Consider the following 26,362-nt stretch of genomic DNA (forward strand, 5'->3'; position numbering starts at 1 on the left):
TCACTATCACATAACATAAACACAGGTTGAGTATCCCTTATCTAAAATGCTTGTGACCAGAAGTGCTTTGGATTTCTGATGTTTTTGGATTTTGGAATAGTTGCATTATACTGGCTGAACATCCCAAATCTGAAAATCTAAAATCCAAAATGTTCCAATGAGTCAAGTGTGGTGGCGTGCACCTGTAGTCCCAGCTACTTGGGAGGCTGAGGCAGGAGGATCACTTGAGCCCAGGAGGCCAAGGCTGCAGTGAGCTAAGCTATGATGGTGCCACTGCACTCCAGCTGAGGCAAGAGAGTGAGACCCTGTCTCAAAAAAGGAAGGAAGGAAGGAAGGAAGGAGGGAGGGAGGGAGGGAGGGAAGGAAGGAAGGAAGGAAGGAAGGAAGGGGGGAAGGAAGGGGGGAAGGAAGGGGGGAAGGAAGGAAGGCAGGCTCCAATGATCATTTTGTATGCATCATGTTGGCTTTCAAAAAGTTTCAGATTTTGGGCCGGGTGCAGTGGCTCACGCCTGTAATCCCAGCACTTTCGGAGACCGAGGCGGGTGGATCACGAGGTTAGGAGATCGAGACCATCCTGGCTAACACGGTGAAACCCCCTCTCCACTAAAAATACAAAAAACGCCCAGCACACGCCTATAGTCCCAGCTACTTGGGAGGCTGAGGCAGGGGAATCACTTGAACCTGGGAGGCGGAGGTTGCAGTAAACTGAGATCACACCATTGCACTCTGGCCTGGTGACAGAGCAAGACTCTGTTTCAAAAAAAAAGTTTCAGATTTTGGATTTCAGATTCTTGGATTAGGGATACTCAAGCTGTGTAGCATCAGTCATTCATTCTGGAAATATTTTTGAACACCTACTATGTTCCAGGAACATATTCATCGGACACACACCCTCCCTAATCTGTGACAGCAGACTTAGTGGCATCAATCCACGACAGCATTTGGCTTGAGAAAAGTTGGATGCTCAGGTATCTTTTGCTATTCAAGTCGATGGCCCAATTCTTTGTCCTCACTCCACCCCTATTCTTCCTAGAGCTAGGAGTTCCTTCTCCCGGGATGTTATCTACATATCCCAACAAGCTCCTCCTGAGAGTATTAACAGAAAACTTTAAGACCAAGCAGGACCCATTTCTGCACCAGCCACTTAAAGCTGTTCTTCCTGGGCCATTTGTCGACCTTCTCCAGCTTGTTTCCATGTCAGAAGCAGTGCTAAGACCCATGCCAGGATGGAATTCCATTCTCAAATGAGGTTTCATAAGACTTTTCATCAGACATGCAAAGCAATTACACTGGCTGGGTTCTCTCCATCCAGCAGTTGGGTAATTCTATCTCCTACCCCCACCCCTTCCCTTCCCGGAGTGGGTAAGTTCAGAGCTACACCTTCTCTGCAGGAGCAGATCAAAGGCATGGCTTCCTGTGCCCTCATCATCAGGGACTGACACCCAAGTTGCCTTCCCACCAGGATCTCAAGTCTGACCGTGGACCCCCAAGGAATTTTACGTGGCTCTTACACACTCCCTTTCCTCACAAAGCAACATTAACGCAACACACACACACAAAGAAGTTGACGTGGTTCCTAAATGCAAACACTCAAGGTTACCACTGAAAAATGGCAAGGGGTTCATCCAGAGACAGCTTTTCCGGGGGAAAAGGCCACTTCATATCCTCTCTTTGAGGAGGAGGTGGGGATGCCCTGCAATCTGCAAGAAAAACCCTCCCCCTCTCTAACCCCCTACTTGGGTAGTAAGTAAAGAAGGCTGCAGAGACCTGAGCCTACACATAAGGTGCCACTGTCACGCAGAGACAACTGAGGGCAAGAACCTCCTAAGGGGCAGTAAGCGGCCAGGGAAGCACGGCGCAGGGCAGATGGGAGCTGTGCGTGGCGAGCCAGCAGAACTAGCGTGCCCACTGCCCACCTCTTGCCTCTGCCACGGAAAGGAGGTGGTGCTGCTGCCAATGATGTGGCCCACACCTAAACTCCCACGGCTGTCCCCACCACCACCACCCATGGGGCTTCACATCCTGTCCCTCGGGGGCAATTCGTTGGCCACTAGCCCTGCTGAGGGGAAAAAGAATGCAAGAGGCTGGCCTTGCTTGTCCCATGTGTTGGTAGGAGGGGCCCAGGCAGCGAGTGAGTACAGGTAATGGGCCTCCAGAGGCGATCATACCACATAGGTACATATGTGTGTACAGGCACTTATGTATGGCATGTATGCATCCTGACCTGTCCTCAAACACAGATTCAGTTGTATTGATACACAGTTCGACTTTCAAAATGGAAACATCTACTTTGAGGATTCACCCATCAGTCATTTACAACCTAGTAGGAATTACTTTACCCAGTTGCTCTCAAACTGGCTGTAGCTGAAATCACGGTCTGAGAGGGAAATTATATTCCCAATTTGCCCCTTTTCCCAGGGAATCTGACAAAGACACTCTTTCTCCTCCACAATTACAACCTCATGGGTATTTACACTTAAAAACCCTACCACCTCGAGAAGAGTTTGTTGTTTGGGCATATATTACGAAAGGAAGGAAGAAAGATTTATTTTGGAACATAAAAGCACTTTGGAGGGTAGGGGAGATCCACTTGCAATTGCTCCCCAAAAGTCCACAGTTCAAGTGACCTTGAACAGGTGACTCCCTTTCTTTATTTTTATGTGTTTTTTTTAATTATTATTTTATCTTTTAGATGGAGTTTCACTCTGTTACCTAGGCTGGAGTGCAGTGGCACAATCTCGGCTCACTGCAACCTCAGCCTCCCAGGTTCAAGTGATTCTCCTGCCTCAGCCTCCCAAGTAGCTGGGATTATAGGTGCCCACCACCCCCTAGGTAATTTTGTAATTTTAGTAGAGATGGAGTTTCACCATGTTGGTCAGGCTGATCTTGAACTCCTGACCGCAAGTGATCCACCCCCCTTGACCTCCCAATGTGCTGGGATTACAGGCATGAGCCACCATGCCTGGCCATGTTTATTTTTTTATTTTTTGTAGAGATAGGGGTCTTGCTATGTTGCCCACACTGGTCTTGAACTCCTGGCCTCGAGCAATCCTCCTGCCTCAGCCTCCCAAAGTGCTGGGATTACAGGCGTGAGCCACCGCGCCTGGCCATTTTTATTTTTTTATTTTTTGTAGAGATAGGGGGGTCTTGCTATGTTCCCCATGCTGGTCTTGAACTCCTGGCCTCAAGCAATCCTCCTGCCTCAAGCCTCCCAAAGTGCTGGGATTACAGGTGTGAGCCGCCGCGCCTGGCCATTTTTTTTTTTTATTTTTTGTAGAGATAGGGGGTCTTGCTATGTTCCCCACGCTGATCTTGAACTCCTGGTCTCAAGCAATCCTCCTGCCTCAGCCTCCCAAAGTGCTAGGATTAGGCATGAGCTGCGGCGCCCGGCCCTGACTTCCTTTCTTGCATCTCAGCTTCCCCAACTGTTAAACCAAGGGTAACCTCTACGCAGGAAACAGAGGACAGGGCAGTAGATCAGCTGAGAAGGCTCAGGGAAGCCGAGGCACCAGCAGTTTTGTGGCCTCTGCCACTTCAGGACAGAGGAATGTTCTTATCTGTTTATCTCAGCTTATCTGTTTATCCTTGCTTTCTGCACAGGACCCAGAAGTTGTCCTTGGGGTTCATTTCATCATTACCTTTCTAAAAAAATTATTGATATTCCACAGATTACAAGTTCTTAGAAACACGGTAGGCCCTATCAAAATTGGCCTAGTTTAGGAGGATGTCACCAGTTGACTCAGATAGACTCCCTTGCTTCGGACAGCAGGGAACAAGCAACGAACTGCTTTATTGTTTCAAATACTTACCTTCTTTCTAAGTGTGCTCTGAGTTATGGTTAAAATGTTTCAAATCTCTACTTAAAAAATACCAAAAACTAGCCGGGCGACGAGGCGGGCGCCTGTAGTCCCAGCTACTCGGGAGGCTGAGGCAGGAGAATGGCGTAAACCCGGGAGGCGGAGCTTGCAGTGAGCTGAGATCCGGCCACTGCACTCCAGCCTGGGTGGCAGAGCAAGACTCCGTCTCAAAAAAAAAAAAAAAAAAAAAAAAAAAAAAAAAAGTTTCAAATCTCACAAGAAACAGTTTTTAAGGAGAAATTATTTTCAAGTGGATACAAGAACAGTGAGTTTCTTTGGCATCTTTAAATATACCTTCCTCCTGATATCTCCCCAGTTCAGAAAAAATGAAAACCCTTAAAATGGTTTTGCCTGTCTTCACCCCCATTTTAGATCACCTGCCTGTGGAGGTTCTTTCTAGTCCTGCTGTAGATCTGCCACACTTACGCAACTTAATTGTTTTTTGTTTTTTAAATAAAATGACTGCTTTAAAACATCCCCACATTAGGAATTTCAGGAAGGAACATGGGGCTCTGTATGTGTCTGTATCATGCACTTAATTTGAATCAGGAAAGTCAGTTGCTCAATTTAGGCAAATTTCCCAACAAGATATGAAAAAGGGGGTGGGGGAGGATATGGTAGCTTAACCCCCCCACCCCTGCCACCATCCATGATTGTCCCTGACCTGAATTTCCTCTTAGGTGAGTCAGTCCCAACTTCCAACCCCTGCCTTCACCCCTCCTCCATGGTGCAGCCCCTCCCCTTCCTCAGTCTCTTCCTCACTCTCCGCAACCCCTCCTCTATTTTCTCCTCCTATCCATTTCCCCCTCTCATCTCTCTTTTTCCCTCTCCTCCACACTGCCTCTCTCCCCAACTCCCTGCCTCTCACTGCTTCTTTTAATTTTCCCTAATTTTTCATGTCAGAAGTCATGGGGTTATCATACTCACTAAATGCACAGAACCCTCCAGAGAAGCTCTGTCCCAATGAGCTTTCTGCAATGATGGTAATCTTCTATATGCATGGTCCAATACAGTGGCCACTAGCCACACGTGGCTACTGAGCACTAGAAATGTGGTTTGCATGCTCCAGGAACATAATTCCTAACTTTAATTAATTTAAGTATAAATAACAACATACAGCTAGTGGCTGCCACATTGAACAGAGCTCCTGAAGAGGAATAGGTGCCTTTAATCTTTTCGGTCATTCCCTGTGACAGGCTTATGTCAAAGGACATACCCACGCCAATGCCAACAGAAAGCCAGAAAGGAATGCAGCCTCCACCATCTTCACTCCAGAACTGTAGCCGCTCCACTGCCCAGGCCTCTGCCCTGAACAACTGCTCTGCCTGGAAGGTGCCATGGCACACCAGTTTTCCTCCTGGATCTTGGCATTCCCCAACCAAAGGGTCTTTTTGTCATTGTTTTTAATGTTTCCATGTCTAGGAACAGACCTTCATAAAAACACAGAGTTGGCCAGGTGTGGTGGCTTCAATATTCTGGGAGGCCAAGGTGGATGGACTGCTTGAGCCCAGGCATTAGAGACCAGCCTGGACAACGTGGCAAAACCCCATCACTACAAAAAATGCAAAAATTAGCCAGGGATAGTGGCACCAGCCTGTAGTCCAGGCTACTCAGGAGGCTGAGGTGGGAGGATCACTTGAGCCCAGGAGGTCCAGGTTGCAGTGAGCTGAGATCGTACCACTGCACTCCAGCCTGGGTGACAGCAAGATCCTGTCTCAAAAAACAAAACAAAACAAAAAACCCCATAGTGCCCCAAAAAATTAGTTGTCTTCCAGATTCAGGTCTATTCTTCAAGTATAATCTTTAAATTATGCTTAAATCACATACTGGTCCCTCAGGCCATTGTCCAAATTCTAGGCACAGCAGAGTCAACACAGTCTACACAGGTGAGTAGGTCACACCCCAGTAAGCCTCAGCAATTCGGGGGGAAAAAATCCAGTTCTGTTCACACCTAGTTGACCAGTTAAAAAATGTCAAAAGAGACCGAGTGCAGTGACTCACACCTGTAATCCCAGCACTTTGGGAGGCCAAGGCCGGCAGATCACCTGAGGCCAGGAGTTTGAGACCAGCCTGGTCAACACAGTGAAACCCCACCTCTACTAAAAATACAAAAATTAGCCAGGCTTGATGGCGAGTACCTGTAATTCCAGCTACTCAGGAGGCTGAGGCAGGAGAATCACTTGAATCCCGGAGGTAGAGGGTACAGTGAGCCCAGACTGCGCCACCGCACTCCAGCCTGGGCGACAGAGCAGACTGCCTCAAAACAAAACAAAAAACAAACAAAAAAACATGTAAAAAGAGAATGGCGGTGCCCACTTGCATCTTTTCACTCATTTCACGCTGTATTTATCTAAGGCTGACACCCAAATGTCACCTCTGCACTTGGTCCTTCAACAACCAAATGCTGAATAAATAAATTTTATCCTTGTAAGACTTTCAGAAGTCTATTCAAGAATGGTTTCCTCAAAATGAGAAATGGGGTGGGAGAAGGGTCCAGTCAGGAAGTAAGGACTTTCTCTTTTAAAAGTAGCATGGTTGCCGGGCGCGGTGGCTCAAGCCTGTAAAGTAGCATGGTTTTACACAAAATGAAATGCTTCCTCCAGTTTTTGGATGGTAATAAAAGGAATGACATTATCTCTGCCCCCAAAAAATACATCTTTTCAATATTTTGAATATTTTTAAATAAAAATTTCCACTGAAATATAACAGGATATGTTTTAAAGTAGAAATCAACCCTATTACTTAAGGCCATCATACATTTTAATTTTTTATTTTTATTTTTTGAGAGAGTCTTACTCTGTCACCTAGTCTGGAGTACAGTGGTGCAATCTTGGCTCACTGCAATCTTTGCCTCCTGGGTTCAAGTGATTCTCCTGCCTCAGCTTTCCAAGTAGCTGGGATTACATGCGGGCACCACCACACCCAGCTAATTTTTGTATTTTTAGTAGAGACGGGATTTCACCATGTTGGCCAGGCTGACCTCAAACTCCTGATCTCAGGTGATCCGCCTGCCTTGGCCTTCCAAAGTGCTGGGATTACAGGCATGAGCCACCATGACCGGCCCATTTTAATCATGTAAAATCAAGCCTTCATCCCTTTGTCTTCAATATTCTCTTCTATCCCATTTGTTTGTTTATTTATTTTTAGAGACAGGGTCTTGTCTCTTGTTGCCCAAGCTGGAGGGCAGTGGCTATGCACAGATGCAATCCCACGGCTGATCAGCACGGGAGTTTTTACCTGTTCTGTCTCCTATCAAGCCAGTTCACCCCTCCTTAGGCAACCTGGTGGTCCCCACTCCCAAAAGGTCACCATATTGATGCCGAGCTTACTGCAGATACCCAACAGGCATAAGCTCACTCCAGACCAGTACTCCTGGGCTCAAATGATCTTCCTCAGCCTCCAGAGTAGCTGGGACCACAGGCTGTGCCACCACACTCAGCTCCACTATTCTATTTCCATGTGAGAAATGGGTGCTGAGGGTTGTATGATCGAGGAAATTCCTAATTATCTTCTCAGTGTGTCACCTGTTGGCAGTCACTTTCTGTTTTCTCAAGTTTCACCTCTGAGTTGCATGACCTATGGCAATAATACCTTTTGGTAACCAGAAGACTTTTTTATTTCAAAAATGTCTAGACATTACAATGCTTTATTTTGCACTCCAAACATACTGGCAACAAATATTAACTTTAAGTATTGCCCACAGTCCTGGATAGTTTTATTTAAAGCATCCCAGATATGGATTGAACAGCCCTTGGTAAAGGTGAATTTGGTTAAACATTGAGCTTGCTCCTGAAATTCACTTGGGCATTCTGGAAGTCTTCAACCCAGATCCAAAGGCTATCATTTAGCAAGCCACTACAAGAGTTATAGCTTCTGAAGACATAATTTAAACAAAGATTAGTTTGGGCACTGGAAGAGTCCAGCGCTTTGGAGTTTCGAATCTGACAAGCAGCAGCTAAGCTACTGAAAGATGAGAGCCTTGTGGGCATTTATCTGATGGTTTTTAAAACAGGCAGCCAGATTAACTACCATCATCATTTGAAATCTTTAAGAAAGCAAGGCCTTCTGAAAACATTGCTTTTGGTTTCTCTGCCTCCAAGTTGTCAGTACTGAAAAGGAAACTTCAAAAAAAAAAAAAAAAAGAAAGGCAGTTTCATTTAACGGCATTGTGTTTAACAGGCCAGGCTGCTTTTACCCACACCGAGTTGCCTTCACCAGGATGAAAGCTGTCTCTTGGTAAGATTAACATTAAAACTGAAGGAGAAGCTTCCGGGTGGAGTACGTATGCCTCACGTATGCCTTCACATAGCAATCTAAATAAGACGGCTTTGGGCTTCAGAGACGTTCCAATGTTCTAATAACCTAATTCACCGTGTTTCGGTTTTATCACCATGAATTAAGGGTGCAAGGGAAAGAGGTCCAGGGCTTTCAGGCGTACTGTGGAATGCCAAGTCTGTCCACGGCTAGCTTGCCCCACCAGGGCTGGATGCTGGCTCACTCCTTCCTCCTGCCCTCCCTAACCTCTCCCAGGCCCCTGGGGTGCTAATCTTGATCATCAGGAAGATCCAGCCAAGTCACAGAGTTACCTGAGAAAACGGTTCCCGTGTATTCTAATTTTTGGCAATGGTGACAAATGGCAAAGTTGTTACAGTCCTAACTTCTCAATTCCTGTGCTTGCTAGTGCCTCAGGCAAATGTGATCAATATTCATTCAGATACCTTTATTGATCAGATATGGCTACTGCTGGCCTGTGAAGAAAGGAAAAGCAGAGCCTTGCAAAATTTTTTCTCACCACTGTTTACTCAGAAGAAAGGCAACAGATCTAGAAGATAAGAAAAACACAAAAACCTTTACTGCAACAATAAAACCAAAAAGAAACGCACAAAAGGCACTCAGCAAACTCTCCTTCTCACTGTTATTTCAACATTAGCTGCCTGCCAATTTCCTGAGATTCTGAAATGTAAATAAATAGATAGATAGAGTTAGTCTGGGCCTCTTTTTCATGAAATGCTTAATCACTTAGCTCATTTCCATAAATTGCCATGAATTCAGTCTCAACTTCTTTCTTTTTTTCCTTAACCACTTTTTAGGAGAGCAATCTCAAGTTCCTAAAAGTGATCGACTTGATGTTTTCTCATGAGACCCAGGACAAATAAACAGGCCCCAAAATACATTTCCGTGGTTTAAAATCTTGAACCCATACCTCTACCTTTTCTTATTTTAAAATAATTGTCACAAGGGTGGAGGTTGCTTGCTATATTTTCTAATTACTAACAATCCATCATTTTACTCTAATCCACTTACAGGCTTTCTATTTTATTGCTACATTAATGCTTTCCACTTTATATTATGTCTTATTACGGTAAGACTTTGAAGATACAGTGAATTGAGGAGCCATCTGTCTTTAAGAATGCACAATAATAAGAAAAGATAGGCCCCAGTGTTGTCTACCACCATGGACAACTACAAATAATTTTACAGCATTTGCAAAGTGTGCCTGTCTTTCTTCAAGGTCTGTTTCTCTATTGTTTGGGACAAATGTGACTTTTACTTGAAAGTCAAATTTTAAATTGTTTATGGTGTATTTTGTTAAGTGAACTAAATAAAATTTCACATTTGTCAATTATATTTCTCATCTGTAACCACTGACAAGAAACTTTAAGAAGTGTTTTTAAACCTTTTAAACAACTCAGATTTTTTAAATGTACTGGTTTTATATTAGATATTTCACTAAACTGACTGAAACTGTCATTTCTGAATATTTAGATAATATGGTTATTTGGAGAATTACTAAGTTTAGTAAAATAAATTCAAATATATGAGAACTGAGAAGAAAAAAATAAACTGCTTTAATTTCTAAAACTGTCCATACTAATTAGGATATATGGGCTCAAGTCTCTAATAAAGGCCCAGCCAAAAGAAACTGGAAGCACTTAAAATCATGGCTTTCCTCTAGGCATAAGTGAGAAAGAGGGGGAGAGATGCAAATTTTAAATGAGGTTTCCATTAAATGATTAATTTTTCTTGTTCACGTGTCTGTCTCTCCCAGCTTCCGCAGGCCCTCTCCATTTCCAAGGCATCATCAAGAGCTATTTTCTCACCATGAGATGACGACCAAACTCTCACAGCAAAATTGAAAAAGCCTTTAAAAGGAAAAAAAAAAGTGAAAGGCACATTCTTGAGCACTTTCAACCACTGTAATTCTGCCCCAATGGGAGTCGGTCACTTCACACAAGCTTCCAGCCTGCAGCTCTCTTCCCCAGGGCTCTGGGAAAAAAAAAAAAAAAAAAAAAAAGCAATTTGTTGGCCTAACTAACAATATCAGACGGCAAATTCACGTTGGTGAAAAAATACTGGGGAGAACAATTTGGAGGGGGACGGTGGAACTGATATCACTTTGCCCACCCTAAGCAAAGCATTATAAAACAAGCAACGAAATGTTCAGGGAAGAAAAAAAGCATTTCTCAGGCAAACAAATACCTACAGCAGCAAATGTAGGGGGCAGATTCCCTGGGCAACAGGAGGAACCAGCAAAACTTGCAAGGCTCCAGTACCATCAGACCCAGTGATTTCCCAAGAAATAATTTCAGAATGGAGGGAGAGTGAAAACTTTCCCAGCCCCCGAATCCTGAGATATACAACCGTGTCCCACCACTAGGTGGCCAGCTGCAAAGGCTGCAAGAGTGGCGGGGGAGGCGGAGGGCTGTTTCCTCTGCTTCCTCCCTTTCAGGACCATTCCCCAACCCAGGGAAGAGCCTACCAGCACCCACCTTGATCGCATCCACTAAAAATGTCAGGTTAGGAAAAAAGAAAAACAAAAACAAAAAACCACACACACACACACACACACCACACACACACAGAGCTCAGGCCTTAGACCTGAAGTCACCAAGTAACAAGCCTCTGCTAAAAATTTATTCCCACCAAAGCTAAGCAATGGGAGAGAGATTAACCTGTATATTTTAAACTCTGCTGGGGTTTTTAAAGCACTGCCTCCCTTCAGGGCTTCTGAAATAAACCTTCTTGCCCACTAGCTGCTTTAGAGTGACAAGTGACGACGAAAGTAAGACACAAGACACGAATGCTGGGCTGAGTTGCTGAAACGCTGCCCACGGAAGGCTATGCATCACCTACCCCCACAGTGTGTAGGGAGCCACAAGGTGATGGAACCGGCTGAATAAACACGAATCGTTTTATTGCTGGCCAGAAAGTCTTCCCTTCATTCATCAAAGTGGGTGAATGAAAATATTAAGTAGGTAAAACATTTTCATGGACTGCTCACCAAGTATCCTTCTAAAGTCAAGCCCTTATTCAGTCTGCCTCCTACCTTAAGTATCAAATAAAGCCTTCTCCCGTGAAAGGCAAAAACCTCTTCCCCTTTTATGAAAAAGGTCGCACACTAGAGCTCAAATCTTGACCAGAAAAAAGAAAAAGATACTACATAAATTCCAGGTATTCTTAAATATATATGTTTACATGTACACAACACAATCATTTTAGGAAGCATCTAAGTTTCGGCCTCCCCTCCACCCCCCGCCTTTTTTCTGTTTTTCATCTCAAGGCAGAGTCAAAATACGTGTTCTTAGGGTTTGACTCAGGATCTTACACACTCCATTTAGACAATATTTCCTGCCAGCTAAATGCAGGAAATCTAATGATTTGCATAGAAAACATATCTAAAGCACCAGCACACTTACCTTTCTTTTCTTAACTGAGCCAAAATCTAACAATTTCAGTTATCACACTCCCAGAAAAGAGAAACCTGAAATACTGAATTATTTTCTAGGTGATCTGTACAGCCATCCTTTGATTATTCTATGAAAAGGCTAATTCCTCAACATCTGACTTTGCCTTTAAAAGGCTTCCTTCCACACGACGGGATTTCCCTAAGAAACATCCCAGCGGATGGTTTCCAGCAATAGTCTATATCAACTCAGCCTGCGCAGGCAAAGACTTGGCTTCTGCTCATTCCACCCCCGCCCCCCGAACACACACACCAGTTCACACAGAACCATCCCGGGCCGACTTGAAACGCTATTTTATGTGCATGTTTGCTCGTCGCTCCCCGAATGAATGCTTTTCCAACTGACCTTTCAACAGCTGCCGAGATGGCACGCTCTGCAGGGCGAGCGCTGGAAACTAGGAGATATGTTAGCATCCAAATCCCTGCAACCTTCTCAGCCCAAGTCCAGATTCTCTGAGCCTCAAGGCAAGAACCCTGAAGGGTCTGCAGAGCCGCTCTCCGAAGTGTCCTGTTCGCGACCCACTCGCCGGCAGCGGGCATCCTGCACGGGCGCAGCCCCAGCCCGCACGCCGCCCGACACCCGCACCCCGGCCCGCGACGGACGCGCCGGGCACGTACCGGCCCTGCCTCTTACCTTCCCTGGCTTTCAGCAAGACCGTGTTGGCCACGATGTTTTCCAGCTCCATTGACAGTCGGCGGTCAGCAAGAGAGCCGGCCGGCGGGGCTGTCAGCGCCTAGGGTGCTGCCGCTGCTGCTGCCGCTGCTCGGGCTGCCGCCGCTGCTGCCGGAGCCGGGGGAGCCAGCAGCCCGCCTTGCCTACCGCATTATTCCTGCTCTCAGCCCAAGAGTTTCCCCCTCTGCAAAGAGGAGCAGCCGCCGCCGCCGCCGCTTCTTCCTCCCTCTGTGTCCCCCCTCCCCCCTCCCTCAACACGCTCCCCCCCACCCCCCACCCTCCGCGTGTCTCTGTCACTCCATTCTCCTCCCCTCCGGCTCCCTCGGATGCTTTAATGCCTCGGATGCTTCTGCCTCCCCTCCGTCCCTCCCGGGGGTGTGGTACTAGCAGGCTTGGGCGGCCGCACTGCGCAAGCGCCGGCCCAGGCGCGCCTCCTGCCTCGGCGCTCGCGGCGCAGGGCCTGCTGGGAGCTGGAGTCCTCCCGGCCGCGCGGCGCCGGGGCTGAGCTGGGCTGGCGCGCGGCTGCTGGAGCGGGGACCCGCCCCGGGACGGCACCGAAAGCGAAGGCGGGCACCGCCCGGCCGACTGGCGACTCAAAGGCGGCCCAGCCGAGCCGAAGTCCCCACCAACCCCCGCAGGCTCCCGCTTGCCCCCTTCCCGCCCCGCCGCCAGCCCGTAAAGCGAAGTGCTCAGGCCCCGGTGGTAGCGCGCGAAGCGCCGCGGTTCCGCAGGAGCCAGTGCGGGTCTCGAGCCGTGCTTGGAGTGGGAGGGCCGCCAGCTCGGCCACGCGCCACAGCCCGCTTCCTCAGGTCCACACCAGGCCCGCAAGGGGCTGAGTCCCGGGTCAGTGACGCGCGCCCAGGGTCCCCGCACGCTGCGGCGGCCGGCCCGGCCTGGCCCCTGCCCAGCGTTTCCCACGCGGTGCCCCGGGCCGCGGACAAAGATGCACTTTGTTTCCTCGGAGGGCGCGAAGGACTCTGCGGGTCGGCGGCGACCCGGCGCTGGCTGCCTGCGCTGCCCTCGGCGCGACCCGAGCGCCCCCGGGCGGCCGCGGGGCGCAGGCGCGGGGTCTACGCGGACCGCGCCCGGGGCTCGGGGTCCACCGTGGGAAGCCGCTCGTTCTGTGAATAAACTGCCTTCCAGCACACCCGGCCAGCAAGTCCAGGAGCCTCCCTGCAGCCAAACCCAGCTAGATTAAGTAATAAAAACGCAGACGGAGTCGCCGGAGTCTCCGCCGTGGGGAGCGTTAATGAGTAACAGCCAGGCCAGCGCCGAGCCGGCGTGGGATTAACGTTTTTAAATTCCGGTCTTATTTATTTTGGGGCTCTTAGCTCCTTCCAGTATTATGCTCAGAACATCAGACTCCTGGTCTGTGATCAGCCCTGTTTTCTCGCTCCCTCCGCTCCGAAGGCCCCACTTCTGCAAATGGGCTGTCTTCGGTCACCCGGGATCTGCCACGAGTGTCCTACGGCTGGGGGCGGGGCAGGCAGGCAGGCCCCAAAGAACAATGAGGCCTTTGCCTCCTCTGCATCCTGAGGGCCGGATATCCGTTCAGAAGCAGACTCTGGGCCTTCTCTGTCCAGAAGGAGGAAACCCTCTGTCCCCAGGGCTGCCAGGAAGTCGCAGGGAGGTGCCGAGAGAAACAGAGAACAGTTATTATGTATTGGAGAATATAAAGAAATCAATAAACCTTCCAGGCCTTGGAAACTGGTCACTGATTCTAACAACCCAAGATTATCTTCTTTCCTGGGGCAGTATACCCACCATCACCCCTTTGTGGTGTCTAGACTTGGGTCAGTGAGTCTCCCTGGGCCTCATTTATCTTATCTGCAAAATGGGGGCAATAACACTTTACCTGTCAGAAAGCGGAGGGCTCAGCGGGTAACTTTTCAGGCACCTACCACTCCAGGAATTACTGTTCTAAGCAATCCAGGCTTGGTCTTTGCTGCGTATTCACATACCTAGAGCCCCAACTTTTAATGAAAGAATCTCTCTCAGATAGCGAGACCCCTGAAGTTGGCAGCTCCTAGAGCCCTCCACCAACCACAGGGGTCACTTGCTGGCAGCATAGGGCCTGATGAAAACCGAAGTTTGTTTATTCGGCTAACAGTAAAAAAAGAAAGAAAGAAAATGTTTGAATGCCTTTAGATGGCTTATGCACCATAACAATTTTCTCAGGCTGGGCGCAGTGGCTCACGCCTGGAATCCCAGCACTCTGGGAGGCCGAGGCGGGCAGATCATGAGGTCAGGAGATCGAGACCATCCTCGCTAACACGGTGAAACCCCGTCTCTACTGAAAATACAAAAAAAAATTAGCCGGGCGTGATGGCGGGCGCCTGTAGTACCAGCTACTCGGGAGGCTGAGGCGGGAGAATGGCGTGAACCCAGGAGGCGGAGGTTGCAGTGAGCAGAGATGGCGCCACTGCACTCCAGCCTGGACTACAGGGCGAGACTCCGTACCCCCAACCCAAAAAAAACAAAAAACAATTTTCTCAAAGGTTGTTTTTGTTTGTTTTTTTGTCTTTCTTTTTGAGACAGTCTGTCATCCAGGCTGGAGTGCAGTGGCCCAATCTCGGCTCGCTGCAACCTCAGGTTCAAGTGATTCTTGTACTTCAGCCTCCCAAGTAACTGGGATTACAGGTGTGTGCCACCATGACTGGCTAATTTTTGTATTTTGAGTAGAGACGGGGTTTTGCCATGATGGCCAGGCTGGTCTTGAACTTTGGACTCAAGTGATCCACCCGCCTCTGCCTCCCAAAGTGCTGGGATTACAGGCATGAGCCACCGTGCCTGGCTCAAAGTTTCATGAGCATACAAATCACGAGGGATCTTGTTAAAATGCAGATTGCATTTGGATAGATCTGGGGTGGTTTCTGAGATTTTGCTCTTTCTAACAAACTCCAGCGTTCTGTCGATCCTCCTGGTCAGTAGACCACACTCTGAGTTGAAAAGCTCTCTAGTTTACCATAACTCCCTGTTCTTATACCCAGCCCAAGTCACTAGTGATTTTATCTATCTGGCCTGTATAGACATTTAAGTTTTCCATCCTGGGAACCCCTGCCTCTCCCTCTCATTTTACAGATGTGAAATAGACCCAAAGTAAGTGAGTTGGCATGGTCACTCAGCAAGTTAGTGTTAGACTATTTTTTTCTCCACTACAAGCTGTTACATCCTGCCTACTCAAATAAATGATTGTACATCAGGTTTTTGTGCCTCTAGGAGGAAATTCAGACATTCCAATGCAGGAATGGAATAATAATGGCTAGCATTTACTCAACACCAACTGTGGGCCAGGCCCTTGTGGTCTTTTAAATGGATTATCTCCTTCAACACAATATCCAGATGAGGTAGGGAACACAGGCCTATTTTACAGACAAAGCACCAGGTTAAGAAAGGTTTTATGGGCCTGGCGCGGTGGCTCAAGCCTGTAATCTCAGCACTTTGGGAGGCCGAGACGGGCGGATCACGAGGTCAGGAGATCGAGACCATCCTGGCTAACACGGTGAAACCCCGTCTCTACTAAAAATACAAAAACTAGCCCGGCGAGGTGGCGGGCGCCTGTAGTCCCAGCTACTCAGGAGGCTGAGCCAGGAGAATGGCGTGAACCTGGGAGGCGGAGCTTGCAGTGAGCTGAGATCCGGCCACCGCACTCCAGCCTGGGCGACAGAGCCAGAGTCTGTCTCAAAAAAAAAAAAAAGAAAGGTTTTATGGATCTGAGGCTGCGTGGTGGCTCACACCTGTAATCCCAACACTTTGGGAGGCCGAGGCGGGCGGATCACCTGAGGTCAGGAGTTCGAGACCAGCCTAACTAACATGGTGAAACCCCGTTTCTACTAAAAATACAAAAATTAGCCAGGTGTAGTGGCAGGCGCCTTGTAATCCCAGCTACTCGGGAGGCTGAGGCAGGAGAATTGCTTGAACCCGGGAGGCAGAGGTTGCAGTGAGCCAAGATCGTGCCGTTGCACTCCAGCCTGGACAACAGAGTAAGACTTTTTTTTTTTCCTCAAAAAAAAAGGGAAAGGTTTTATAATTTGTCCAGAGTCACATAACTAATAAGTATAAGACCCGGGATTTGAACCCGTCAGCCTGACTCAGAGTTGGTGCACTTAATTTCTGGTTTGCACAAGCTAGCCAGCACAGCTTGGTTGTAACTGTTCTGTGTGGCTGCCAGGATGAACTTGTATTATAAGAAGACAAAGCATGTGGTTGACTAAATCACTAAGAATTCAAGGGGTTTTCCATTTCCCTCTATAATTCCACCATTATGGCTTTATTCCTTTCAAGTAACTGCACTAGCAACTCGTGGTCTTCTTGAAAAATGGGTTTGATTCAAGGAAGAGTAGGCAATTAAATATCAATAGCTAAGTAGGAAATCATTGACAGCCAGCGGAGAGCAAGAAGGGAAATCCAAATGGAGGAGTGGGGGTGAAGATGGAGGGATGGGAATATGTCAAAGACAGCCAGCTTCAGACTCCACTCAGGAGCAGCTGAGCCAAAAATGCAGAAGAAGTCAGATGCAGTGGCTCATGCCTGCAATCCCAGCACTTTTAAAGGCTGAGGCAAGGGTGTGGGGGTTGGGGGGGATGGAGATCGCTTGAGCCCAGGAGTTCGAGACCAACCTGGGCAACATAGCAAGACCCTGTCTCTACAAAATAAATCTAAAAATTAGCCAGGTGTGGTGGCACTGAGCTATGATCGCACCACTGCACTCCAGCTTGGTGACAGAGTAAGACTCTCTCTAAAAAATAAAAAAGCGAAAGAAACAGGGAACCTTCAGATTCTTCTGTCAGCACCTGTATCTGCCATGAATAAAGCTGCTAGGTCAGAGTTCTTGCAAATAGAAGTCTACTATGCTGGAAAGCCACAAACCTATCTGACTTCTAAAATATGGATTCCTTTTGCCTGAATAATCAAATTGGCTTTCTGAATAGTCCAGGAACTGAAGTTTCCATCCTTTTCCTTGACTCAAAGCTTTCTAATCCTCAGGAAGCAGCTGCAGATAGAGCTTCCATTCTCTCATTTATTCTGTTCTTCAGAGTTTACCTTTATGTGTCCAGCCCTACAGGGAGTTCAAGGCAATTTCCCAGAGAGCTCACCACTGGGAAGGAAAACACACCGGATGCAAACAACCTCCAGACAATGGAATAAGGGCCATTGTGGAGACATACACAAAGGACTTTGCAAACAGGGGAAGAAGTGATTTCAGGCACCAAGAGAGGAGAAATGTGAGCTGAAAGCAAATCTGGAGGCTTGAGGTTTCCAGTTAACATTTCCTCCCCTCTGAATTCCTTTCATCAATGGACCTCAGTGGTTACCAGTTGGACGTTAAAAGTTTTACTATGCCTGGGCATGGTGGCTCACGCTTGTAATCCCAGTACTTTGGGAGGCCAAGGTAGGCGGATCACCTGAGGTCAGGAGGTTGAAACCAGCCTGGCCAACATGGTGAAACCCCTGTCTCTGCTAAAAATACAAAAACTAGCCAGGTATGGCAGTGTGCGCCTATAGTCCCAGCTACTCAGGAGGCTGAGGCACGAGAATCCCTTGAACCGTGAAGCAGAGGTTGCAGTGAGCCGAGATGGTGCTACTGCACTCCAGCCTGGGCAACAGAACGAGACTCTGTTTCCAAAAAAAGAAAAAAAAGTGTTAATATGTTGTAAACTGCCTATTGCTCTTCTAGTGACTTCATATTTTTCTTTTTTTTCCTTTTCTTTTTTTTTTTTGTTAAGATGGAGTCTCGCTCTGTTGCCCAGGCTGGAGTGCAGTGGTGCTATCTCGGCTCACTGCAAACTTCGCCTCCCGGGTTCAAGTGATTCTCCTGCCTCAGCCTCCTGAGTAACTGGGATTACAGGCACCCTCCACCACGCCTGGCTAATGTTTGTATTTTTAGTAGAGGTGGGGTTTCACCATATTGGCCAGGCTGGTCTTGAGCTCCTGATCTCAGGTGATCCACCCGCCTCGGCCTCCCAAAATGCTGGGATTACAGGTGTGAGCCACCGTGCCTGGTCATTATTTTTCTTTAAAGTCAGCTCACTTTGAAAACTTTAATTCATCCTAACCAATAATATTTTGTGAAATCTGAGGAGTAGTAGGAGTCTCACGCTCGAAAAAACCGATCTTCAAGCAACACGTGGTGTCTTTATAGCCTTTGGTTTCCAGATGAACTGGGCGATCTTAATGAATCAATTGGCTTTGCCAGGTGATTGTTACTTATACACATCTAACCACCTAGCTTGGTCACGAGATTTTGTGGGATCATTTGTCTTGCATCAATTCTCAACTGCAAGTTCAGAAAAGAAGATTCTTGCTGAAATACACACGCCTGCTGATTGTCTCAGCCACATGTGGTTGCCAAACTCCCGTCACTACAGCAATTTAACACAGTCTTCTTTAATGAAAAGGAAAGTCCTCCTTCCCTGGTGCCATGTTCAGTTAGGAGGGTTCCCATAGTAGATGTGTTACAAAGTTCAATGAGACGGCTTTTCAGTCCATGCACCTCTCTCCAGTACCTATCCCATTACTGTACCCAGAACCTCATCCAATCCTCCAAGGTGGTACTGTGGAAAGACATTGTTACCTCCATTGTATATAGAGGAAACTGAGCCTCAGAGAATTAGGAGGTCTGCTAATTCTCTGGTCCCAAGGCCAACTGATTAAGTGGATGGTAAGGCTAGTTATTTAGGTGTCTGCTTTCCCTACTCAAAGATCTAAAGCGTGTTTTTTCCATCTTTTGATTCCCTTCTCTATCGAACCTAGTACATGCGTGACACAGTGAGCATTTGGCCATATTTATTGACTTGTACCACATATGGCATGACTCAGTCTCACCTGGGCCTCTGGGCTGCTAAATTTTGCTATACTAGGTAACTATCAAAATTCCCATATCTCTGCCAGGTCAGATTTTAAAAGGCAAAAAATTAGGGGAGATTAGTCTCCTGTCAGAGGTCAACGTGTTATAGAAAGTCAAGGGCAGACTCTCGGTTCCTAGAACTTCCAGCTCTCTGATGGTACCTCTGACCTCAAACCTGGCATCACCTATAATCAACCCAGTAGTTAAATTGGTCCCAGAATTTTAAAGGAAACTAGGCAAACCAACTTCGATTCCATTTTCAGACTGAGTAAAACACGAGATGTTTAACCCAAAAATGGCACACAGAAAGTTGGGCATTTTTTTGCTTGGTTCAGTGATGAAACAGTCAATAGATTTAGATGGAGGAAAAATGTTCAAATTGGCAAGGAAATTACAGAGTAAAGATATACAAATCAATTCTGTACTTTCTTTTTTTTTTTGAGACGGAGTCTCGCTCTGTCGCCCAGGCTGGAATGCAGTGGCTGGATCTCAGCTCACTGCAAGCTCCACCTCCTGGGTTCACGCCATTCTCCTGCCTCAGCCTCCCGAGTAGCTGGGACTACAGGCGCCCGCCACCTCGCCCGGCTAGTTTTTGTATTTTTAGTAGATACGGGTTTCACCGTGTTAGCCAGGATGGTCTCGATCTCCTGACCTTGTGATCCACCCGTCTCGGCCTCCCAAAGTGCTGGGATTACAGGCTTGAGCCACCGCGCCCGGCCAATTCTGTACTTTCAAAGTAGGGGAAGGAAAACTAACCTCTTCTCCAGTAATTTGTACTAATATTTATATGTTTTTTTGAGATGGAGTTTCATTCTTGTTGCCCAGGCTAAAGTGCAATGGCACCATCTCAGTTCATTGCAACCTCTGCCTCCTGGGTTCAAGTGATTCTCCTGCCTCAGCCTCCCAAGTAGCTGGGATTACAGGCACCTGCCACCATGCCCAGCTAATTTTTTGTATTTTTAGTAAAGACGGGGTTTCACCATGTTGGACAGGCTAGTATTGAACTTCTGACCTCAGGTGATCCAGGAGCCTCGGCCTCCCAAAGTGCTGGGATTACAGGCACGAGCCACGGCACCTGGCCCCTTTTCCAGTAATTTACTTAAAAGCCAATAATTTCCTGTTAATACAGGTAAGGAAAGAATCCAGACCATCACTTGTGTTCTCTTTATGACCAGCATCTATTAGGTGATGACATGCCTAAAGCTAGTCAATTGTTTTGCATGGTAGCCTATATTGGACATACAGATACGATCTTATCAAAGGTACAACTCCTTCTTAAGAGAGGAGAAGGAGGCAGGCTGAATTAAATGCAACATTAGGAGCCCTTATAACCAGATGACTCAAAGGTGAAGTGGGCTTACAGGGTCTCAACCCTACTGCTGTGATAGCATAAACTTTCTTTTTCTTTCTTTTTTTTTGAGAGGTAGTTTTGCTCTTGTCACCCAGGCTGGAGTGCAGTGGCACAATCTCAGCTCACTGCAACCTTCACCTCCCGGGTTCAAGCGATTCTCCTGCCTCAGCCTCCTGAGTAGCTGGGATTACAGGCGCCCTCCACCACATCCGGCTAATTTTTTGTATTTTTAGTAGAGACGGGATTTCATCATGTTGGCCAGGCTGGTTTCGAACTCCTGACCTCAGGTGATCCACCCACCTCGGCCTCCCAAAGTACAGGGATTACAGGCGTGAGCCACTGCACCCAGCTATGTAAACTTCCTCTTGCTCCAGAAACTCTGAGTCCAGTTATTTTTGAAGCCTTGGAATAAAGTGTTTACTGACCTAATATAGGCCATTATATGCATGTGAATATTTCATTGCCCAGATAAAAGGGGGATATATTTTCACCCTCATTGAAGTCTCAGCTAGCCAGTTATATGCTAAATGTAATGCATTGCACAGACTGATTCTTTTTACAATTACATAAAATAGAATATAACATCTAATTTACCCAGTTGGTTTGGAGCAGCTCAAGTCCTACCTGTAGTGGCATCGCAGAGCAAAGCTGTGAGTTGATGTGCTATAGAAATGAGCTTGTGCAGGAGCAGTTAGATACAGTTGGAGCACTCACTCCAAGCAGCTGTCATAGTCTCCTCCATGGAGAGAGGATGCCACCTAGCATGAACTCTGGAGAGCTGCAGCCGGCCCCCAGATGGCAAAAGCAAGCTGCAAGCTCCGCAACCTTCGTGTGCTCCAGGATACCAATGAGTCCCCTTCAGTCCAGGCTGAACGTGACCTCTGTTTTGGGGGAGGTGGGAGGCAGGCCAGCCTGGGGAGACACTGGTTAATGTGTGTCCCAGTCCTTTAGGGCTGCTAAAACACGCATCTTAGACTGGGTCATTTCTAAACAATAGAAACGGTTTGCTCATCGTTCTAGAGGCCAGAAAATGCAAGATCAGGGCACCAGCAGATTTGGTGTCTGGTGAGAGCTCGCGGCTTCATGGATGGTGCCTTGTTGCTATGGCCTCACATCACAGGAGCAAAAGAGCTCCCTCAGGCCTTTTTTATAAGGGCACTAATCCTATTCAGGAGGACTCCATTCTCATGACCCAGTTGCTCTCAAGGCTCCACCTCTTAATACCCCAGGATGGCCAGGATGGGAAAAAAGAGGCAGGATCAAGGGTGCCCCACACGGTGTCCTCCCAGGCGAGCAGATCTTGCATCACAGGGGAGGGAGGAAGGAGTATTTCAAAGGAGAAAAACAGTCCCTAAGGGGGTCCCTATGGGGCTAAAAAGGTGATAGAATTTGTAGCTCACATCCTGCTTTATGTTTGCCTTATCAACATTGTAATTTCTGTCTGTTATTTCTAAGTCTTTAGTTTAAAAGGACTGCCTGTCCTAGCTGGAATTGGAGAATTGAGAGAAAGGCGTGTGATCCTCCAGACACCCAGAGGTAAGTACACGGAGAGCAGCAGCAGCCCAGAGAAGCCCCTGGAGCTAGGGCTGGAGGGGACCCAAGAAGCAGGTGTGTGCAGTGAGCTGGATACCCAAGGTAAAGAGCCTGCCCAGGATCCATACGAATGAAATGGAAAGTTTCTCTGGGGCTCCCAAGAGGTCCTGAAAATGAATCTTGCTAGTCCGGGCAAGTAGGGGCTCTGGTTGTTGGACTTTTGGATACCAACGTTAGTGACTTTTTTGGTAGCTGCAATGAACTGAATATGTTCCCCCAAAATTCAGATTGAAATTCTCATCCCTAATGTGATGGTATTAGGAGGTGGGGCCTTTGAGAGGTAATTGAGTCATGAGCATAGAGCCTTCATGAAAGGGACTGGTGCTCTTATAAAAGGGACGCCAGAGAACTCTCCCACCCTCTCCCCACCATGTGAAGATACAACGAGAAGTCAGCAGCCTGCAACCCAGAAGAAGGCCCTGATCAGAACCTGATCATGCTGGTTCCCTGATCTCAAACCTCCAGCCTCTGGAACTGTGTGAAAGAAATTTCTGTTGTTAATAAGCCACCCAGTCTATGGTACTTGTTACAGCAGCCGGAACTAAGACAGTAGCCCAGTATGTCAAAGCAGAACCTGACAAAATAAGGTCGCATTGTTCAAAGACGTGTGACTTCCTTCCTTTGACATTTATTGAGTGACTATTAAGTAGGAAGCATGGTCAGGCACCACAGAGATGAGTCAGACATGCAAGCCCTTTTTTTTTTTTTTTTTTTTTTTTTTGAGGCGGAGTCTCGCTCTGTCGCCCGGACTGGAGTGCAGTGGCCAGATCTCAGCTCACTGCAAGCTCCGCCTCCTGGGTTTCCGCCATTCTCCTGCCTCAGCCTCCCAAGTAGCTGGGACTACAGGCGCCTGCCACCTCGCCCGGCTAGTTTTTGTATTTTTAGTAGAGACGGGGTTTCACCGTATTAGCCAGGATGGTCTCGATCTCCTGACCTCGTGATCCGCCCGTCTCGGCCTCCCAAAGTGCTGGGATTACAGGCTTGAGCCACCGCGCCTGGCCTCAAGCCCTTTTTAAACAGCTTGTAGGTGTTTGGGGCCAACAAGTTACACATATACAAGAAGCCGGACTAGAAGACAGATCGACATGAGAAGTACAGACTGCTGTTAAGAAGGGTATTTTAAACTGTTTGGATCCAGCGTTGGCAAAAATCTCCTAGAAATTGCTGCTTTCACTCACTGTGGAGGGAGTGTAAACTGGCACAGCCTTTCTGGAAGGCAGTTTGGCAATACATAACAAAATCATAAAAACACACCTAGGGGCCTGGCATGGTGGCTCACACCTGTAATCCCAGCATTTTGGGAGGCCAAGGTGGGCGGATCACGAGGTCAGGAGTTCAAGAACAGCCTGACCAATATGGTGAAACCCTGTCTCTACTAAAAATACAAACATTAGCCAGGTGTGGTGGCACACGCCTGTAGTCCTAGTTGCTCGGGAGGCTGAGGCAGGAGAATCGCTTGAACCTGGGAGGCGGAGGTTGCAGTGAGCCAAGATAACGCCACTGCACTCCAGCCTGGGCGACAGAGAGAGACTCCATCTCAAAAAAAACACAAAACAAAACAAACACCTAGCCCTTAGTCATAGCAATTCCACTTCCAGAAAAACACCCTAAAGGCCGGGCGCGGTGGCTCAAGCCTGTAATCCCAGCACTTTGGGAGGCCGAGACGGGCGGATCACGAGGTCAGGAGATCGAGACCATCCTGGCTAACACGGTGAAACCCTGTCTCTACTAAAAATACAAACATTAGCCAGGTGTGGTGGCACACGCCTGTAGTCCTAGTTGCTCGGGAGGCTGAGGCAGGAGAATCGCTTGAACCTGGGAGGCGGAGGTTGCAGTGAGCCAAGATAACGCCACTGCACTCCAGCCTGGGCGACAGAGAGAGACTCCATCTCAAAAAAAACACAAAACAAAACAAACACCTAGCCCTTAGTCATAGCAATTCCACTTCCAGAAAAACACCCTAAAGGCCGGGCGCGGTGGCTCAAGCCTGTAATCCCAGCACTTTGGGGGGCCGAGACGGGCGGATCACGAGGTCAGGAGATCGAGACCATCCTGGCTAACACGGTGAAACCCTGTCTCTACTAAAAATACAAAAAAAAAAAACCTAGCCGGGCGAGGTGGCGGGCGCCTGTAGTCCCAGCTACTCGGGAGGCTGAGGCAGGAGAATGGCGTAAAACCCGGGAGGCGGAGCTTGCAGTGAGCTGCGATCCGGCCACTCACTCCAGCCCGGGCGACAGAGCAAGACTCCGTCTCAAAAAAAAAAAAAAGAAAAAAAAAATGTGATAAGACCGTGTACAAAGATTTGGCTACAAGGATGTATAAAGATTACATGATTGATTATAAAATGAAGAAAAAGTTGAAACAACACAAATTCCCAAGAGTAACAGATTGGTTAAGTAAATTACGAAACAACACTTCAGTGGTATTCCTGCCAAAAATGTTTAACCTGAATCGAATCAGGAGGAAATATCAGACCAACCAAAGAGGAGATGTTCCACAGGGCCAGACCGCGTTCCTCAACAATGTCAAGGTCAAGAAAGATAAAGAATGACTGATGAACTGTTCCAGATTAAAAGAAACTAAAGAGGCCAGGCCGTGACTCACACCTGTAGTCTCAGCATTTTGGGAGGCCAAGGCAGGCAGATCACTTGAACCCAGGAGATTTAGACCAGCTGGCCAACATGGCGAAACCCCATCTCTACAAAAAATATAAAAATTAGCTGGGCATGGTGGCATGTGCCTGTAGTCCCAGCTACTCAGGAGACTGAGGTAGGAGGATTGCTTGAGCCCCAGAGGTCAAGGCTGCAGAGAGCTGTGATTGCACCACTGCACTCCAGCCTGGGTGAGAGAGCAGGACCTTGTCTCAAAAAAAAAAAAAAAAAACACACTAGAGACAAGACCACTAAATGTGCCATGTGTGATATTGCATTAGATCATGGTAGGGAGGTGAGTGGCTACTATGAAGGATATTGCATTAGATCATGGTAGGGAGGTGAGTGGCCACTATGAAGGATATTTTTGGGACATCTGATTAAATTTGAATATGGACTGTGCATTAGCTAACAGTATATCAATGTTAAAATTCCTGGTTTTGAGCATTGTAATAGTGTTATTATATAAGAGAATATCCTTGTTCTTAAAAAATACACTGTCAAATATTGTGGGGCTTTAAAAAGTGAATTAGGAGGCTGGGCGCGGTGGCTCACGCCTGTAATCCCAGCACTTTGGGAGGCCGAGGCAGGCGGATCACGAGATCAGGAGATCGCGACCATCCTGGTTAACACGGTGAAACCCCGTCTCTACTAAGAAATACAAAAAATTAGCCGGACGTGGTGGCGGGCACCTGTAGTCCCAGCTTCTCGGGAGGCTGAGGCAGGAGAATGGCGTGAACCCGGGAGGCGGAGCTTGCAGCGAGCCGAGATAGTGCCACTGCACTCCAGCCTGGGCCACAGAGCCAGACTCTGTCTCAAAATAAATAAATAAAATTTAAAAAGTGAGTTAGGGCTGGGCACAGTGACTCACACCTGTAATCCCAGAACTTTGGGAGGCCGCAATCACCTCAGGTCAGGAGTTCATGACCAGCCTGGTCAACATGGCGAAACCTGTCTCTACTAAAAATACAAAAAATTAGCCAGGCATGGCAGTAGGTGCCTGTAATCCGAGCTACTCAGGAGGCTGAGGCAGGAGAATTGCTTGAGCCCAGGAGGCAGAGGTTGCAGTGAGCCACCGTAAAAAACAAAAAAAAAGTGATTTAGTTATTTAATCTGCAAACTAGGATAGGCATCAGAGAGTTTGAAGAAAGAAACCATGATTTAAAAATAGTTCGGCCAGGCACGGTGCCTCACACCTGCAATCCCAGCACTTTGGGAGGCCTAGGTAGGCAGATCACCTGAGGTCAGGAGTTCAAGACCAGCCTGACCAACATGGCAAAACCCCATCTCTATTAAAAATACAAAATTAGCTGGGCATGGTGGTATATGCCTATAATCGCAGCTACTCAGGAGGCTGAGGCAGGAGAATCACTTGAACATGGGAGGCAGAGGTTGCAGCGAGCTGAGATTGCGCCATTGTACCCCAGCCTGGGCAATAGGGCGAGACTCCATCTCAAAAAAAAAAAAATGTATATATATATAGTTCAAGGTAACAGTAGTTTTGTGATAGAACACAGAGGATTAACCACTAAAAGAATGATGTTGATGATGACTACCATCGGCATTCAGGGAAAGAATGTGTCGGCTGGGGGTGTCAGAATTGGCTGCACAGTGAGAGTTTAGCTGGGCCTTCCACCAGATTCATC

At 47.6% G+C, this 26,362-nt stretch overlaps 1 protein-coding gene and 1 long non-coding RNA gene across 3 annotated transcripts in view; both read right to left on the reverse strand.

Annotated features, from left to right (window-relative positions):
* The window catches only part of GRK5 (G protein-coupled receptor kinase 5), a 250,470-nt gene extending 237,794 nt beyond the window's left edge, over window positions 1–12,676 (reverse strand). For both annotated transcript variants that reach the window (XM_033181299.1, XM_033181314.1), the window contains exon 1: window positions 12,236–12,676. In XM_033181299.1, coding sequence (XP_033037190.1) covers window positions 12,236–12,287 — 52 coding nt within the window. In that variant the 5' untranslated portion in view covers window positions 12,288–12,676. The remainder of the gene's footprint in view (window positions 1–12,235) is intronic.
* On the reverse strand, window positions 7,450–12,229 carry LOC117065931. Its single transcript, XR_004430108.1, has 2 exons — window positions 11,555–12,229; window positions 7,450–10,124 (listed from the first exon to the last, which is right to left on the reverse strand). It is a non-coding gene; the product is annotated as an uncharacterized LOC117065931 (long non-coding RNA).
* Window positions 12,677–26,362: the final 13,686 nt, after the last annotated feature.

This window comes from Trachypithecus francoisi, unplaced genomic scaffold, assembly GCF_009764315.1.
Source record: "Trachypithecus francoisi isolate TF-2019V2 unplaced genomic scaffold, Tfra_2.0 Contig01579, whole genome shotgun sequence".
NCBI classification, from domain to species: Eukaryota; Metazoa; Chordata; class Mammalia; order Primates; family Cercopithecidae; genus Trachypithecus; species Trachypithecus francoisi.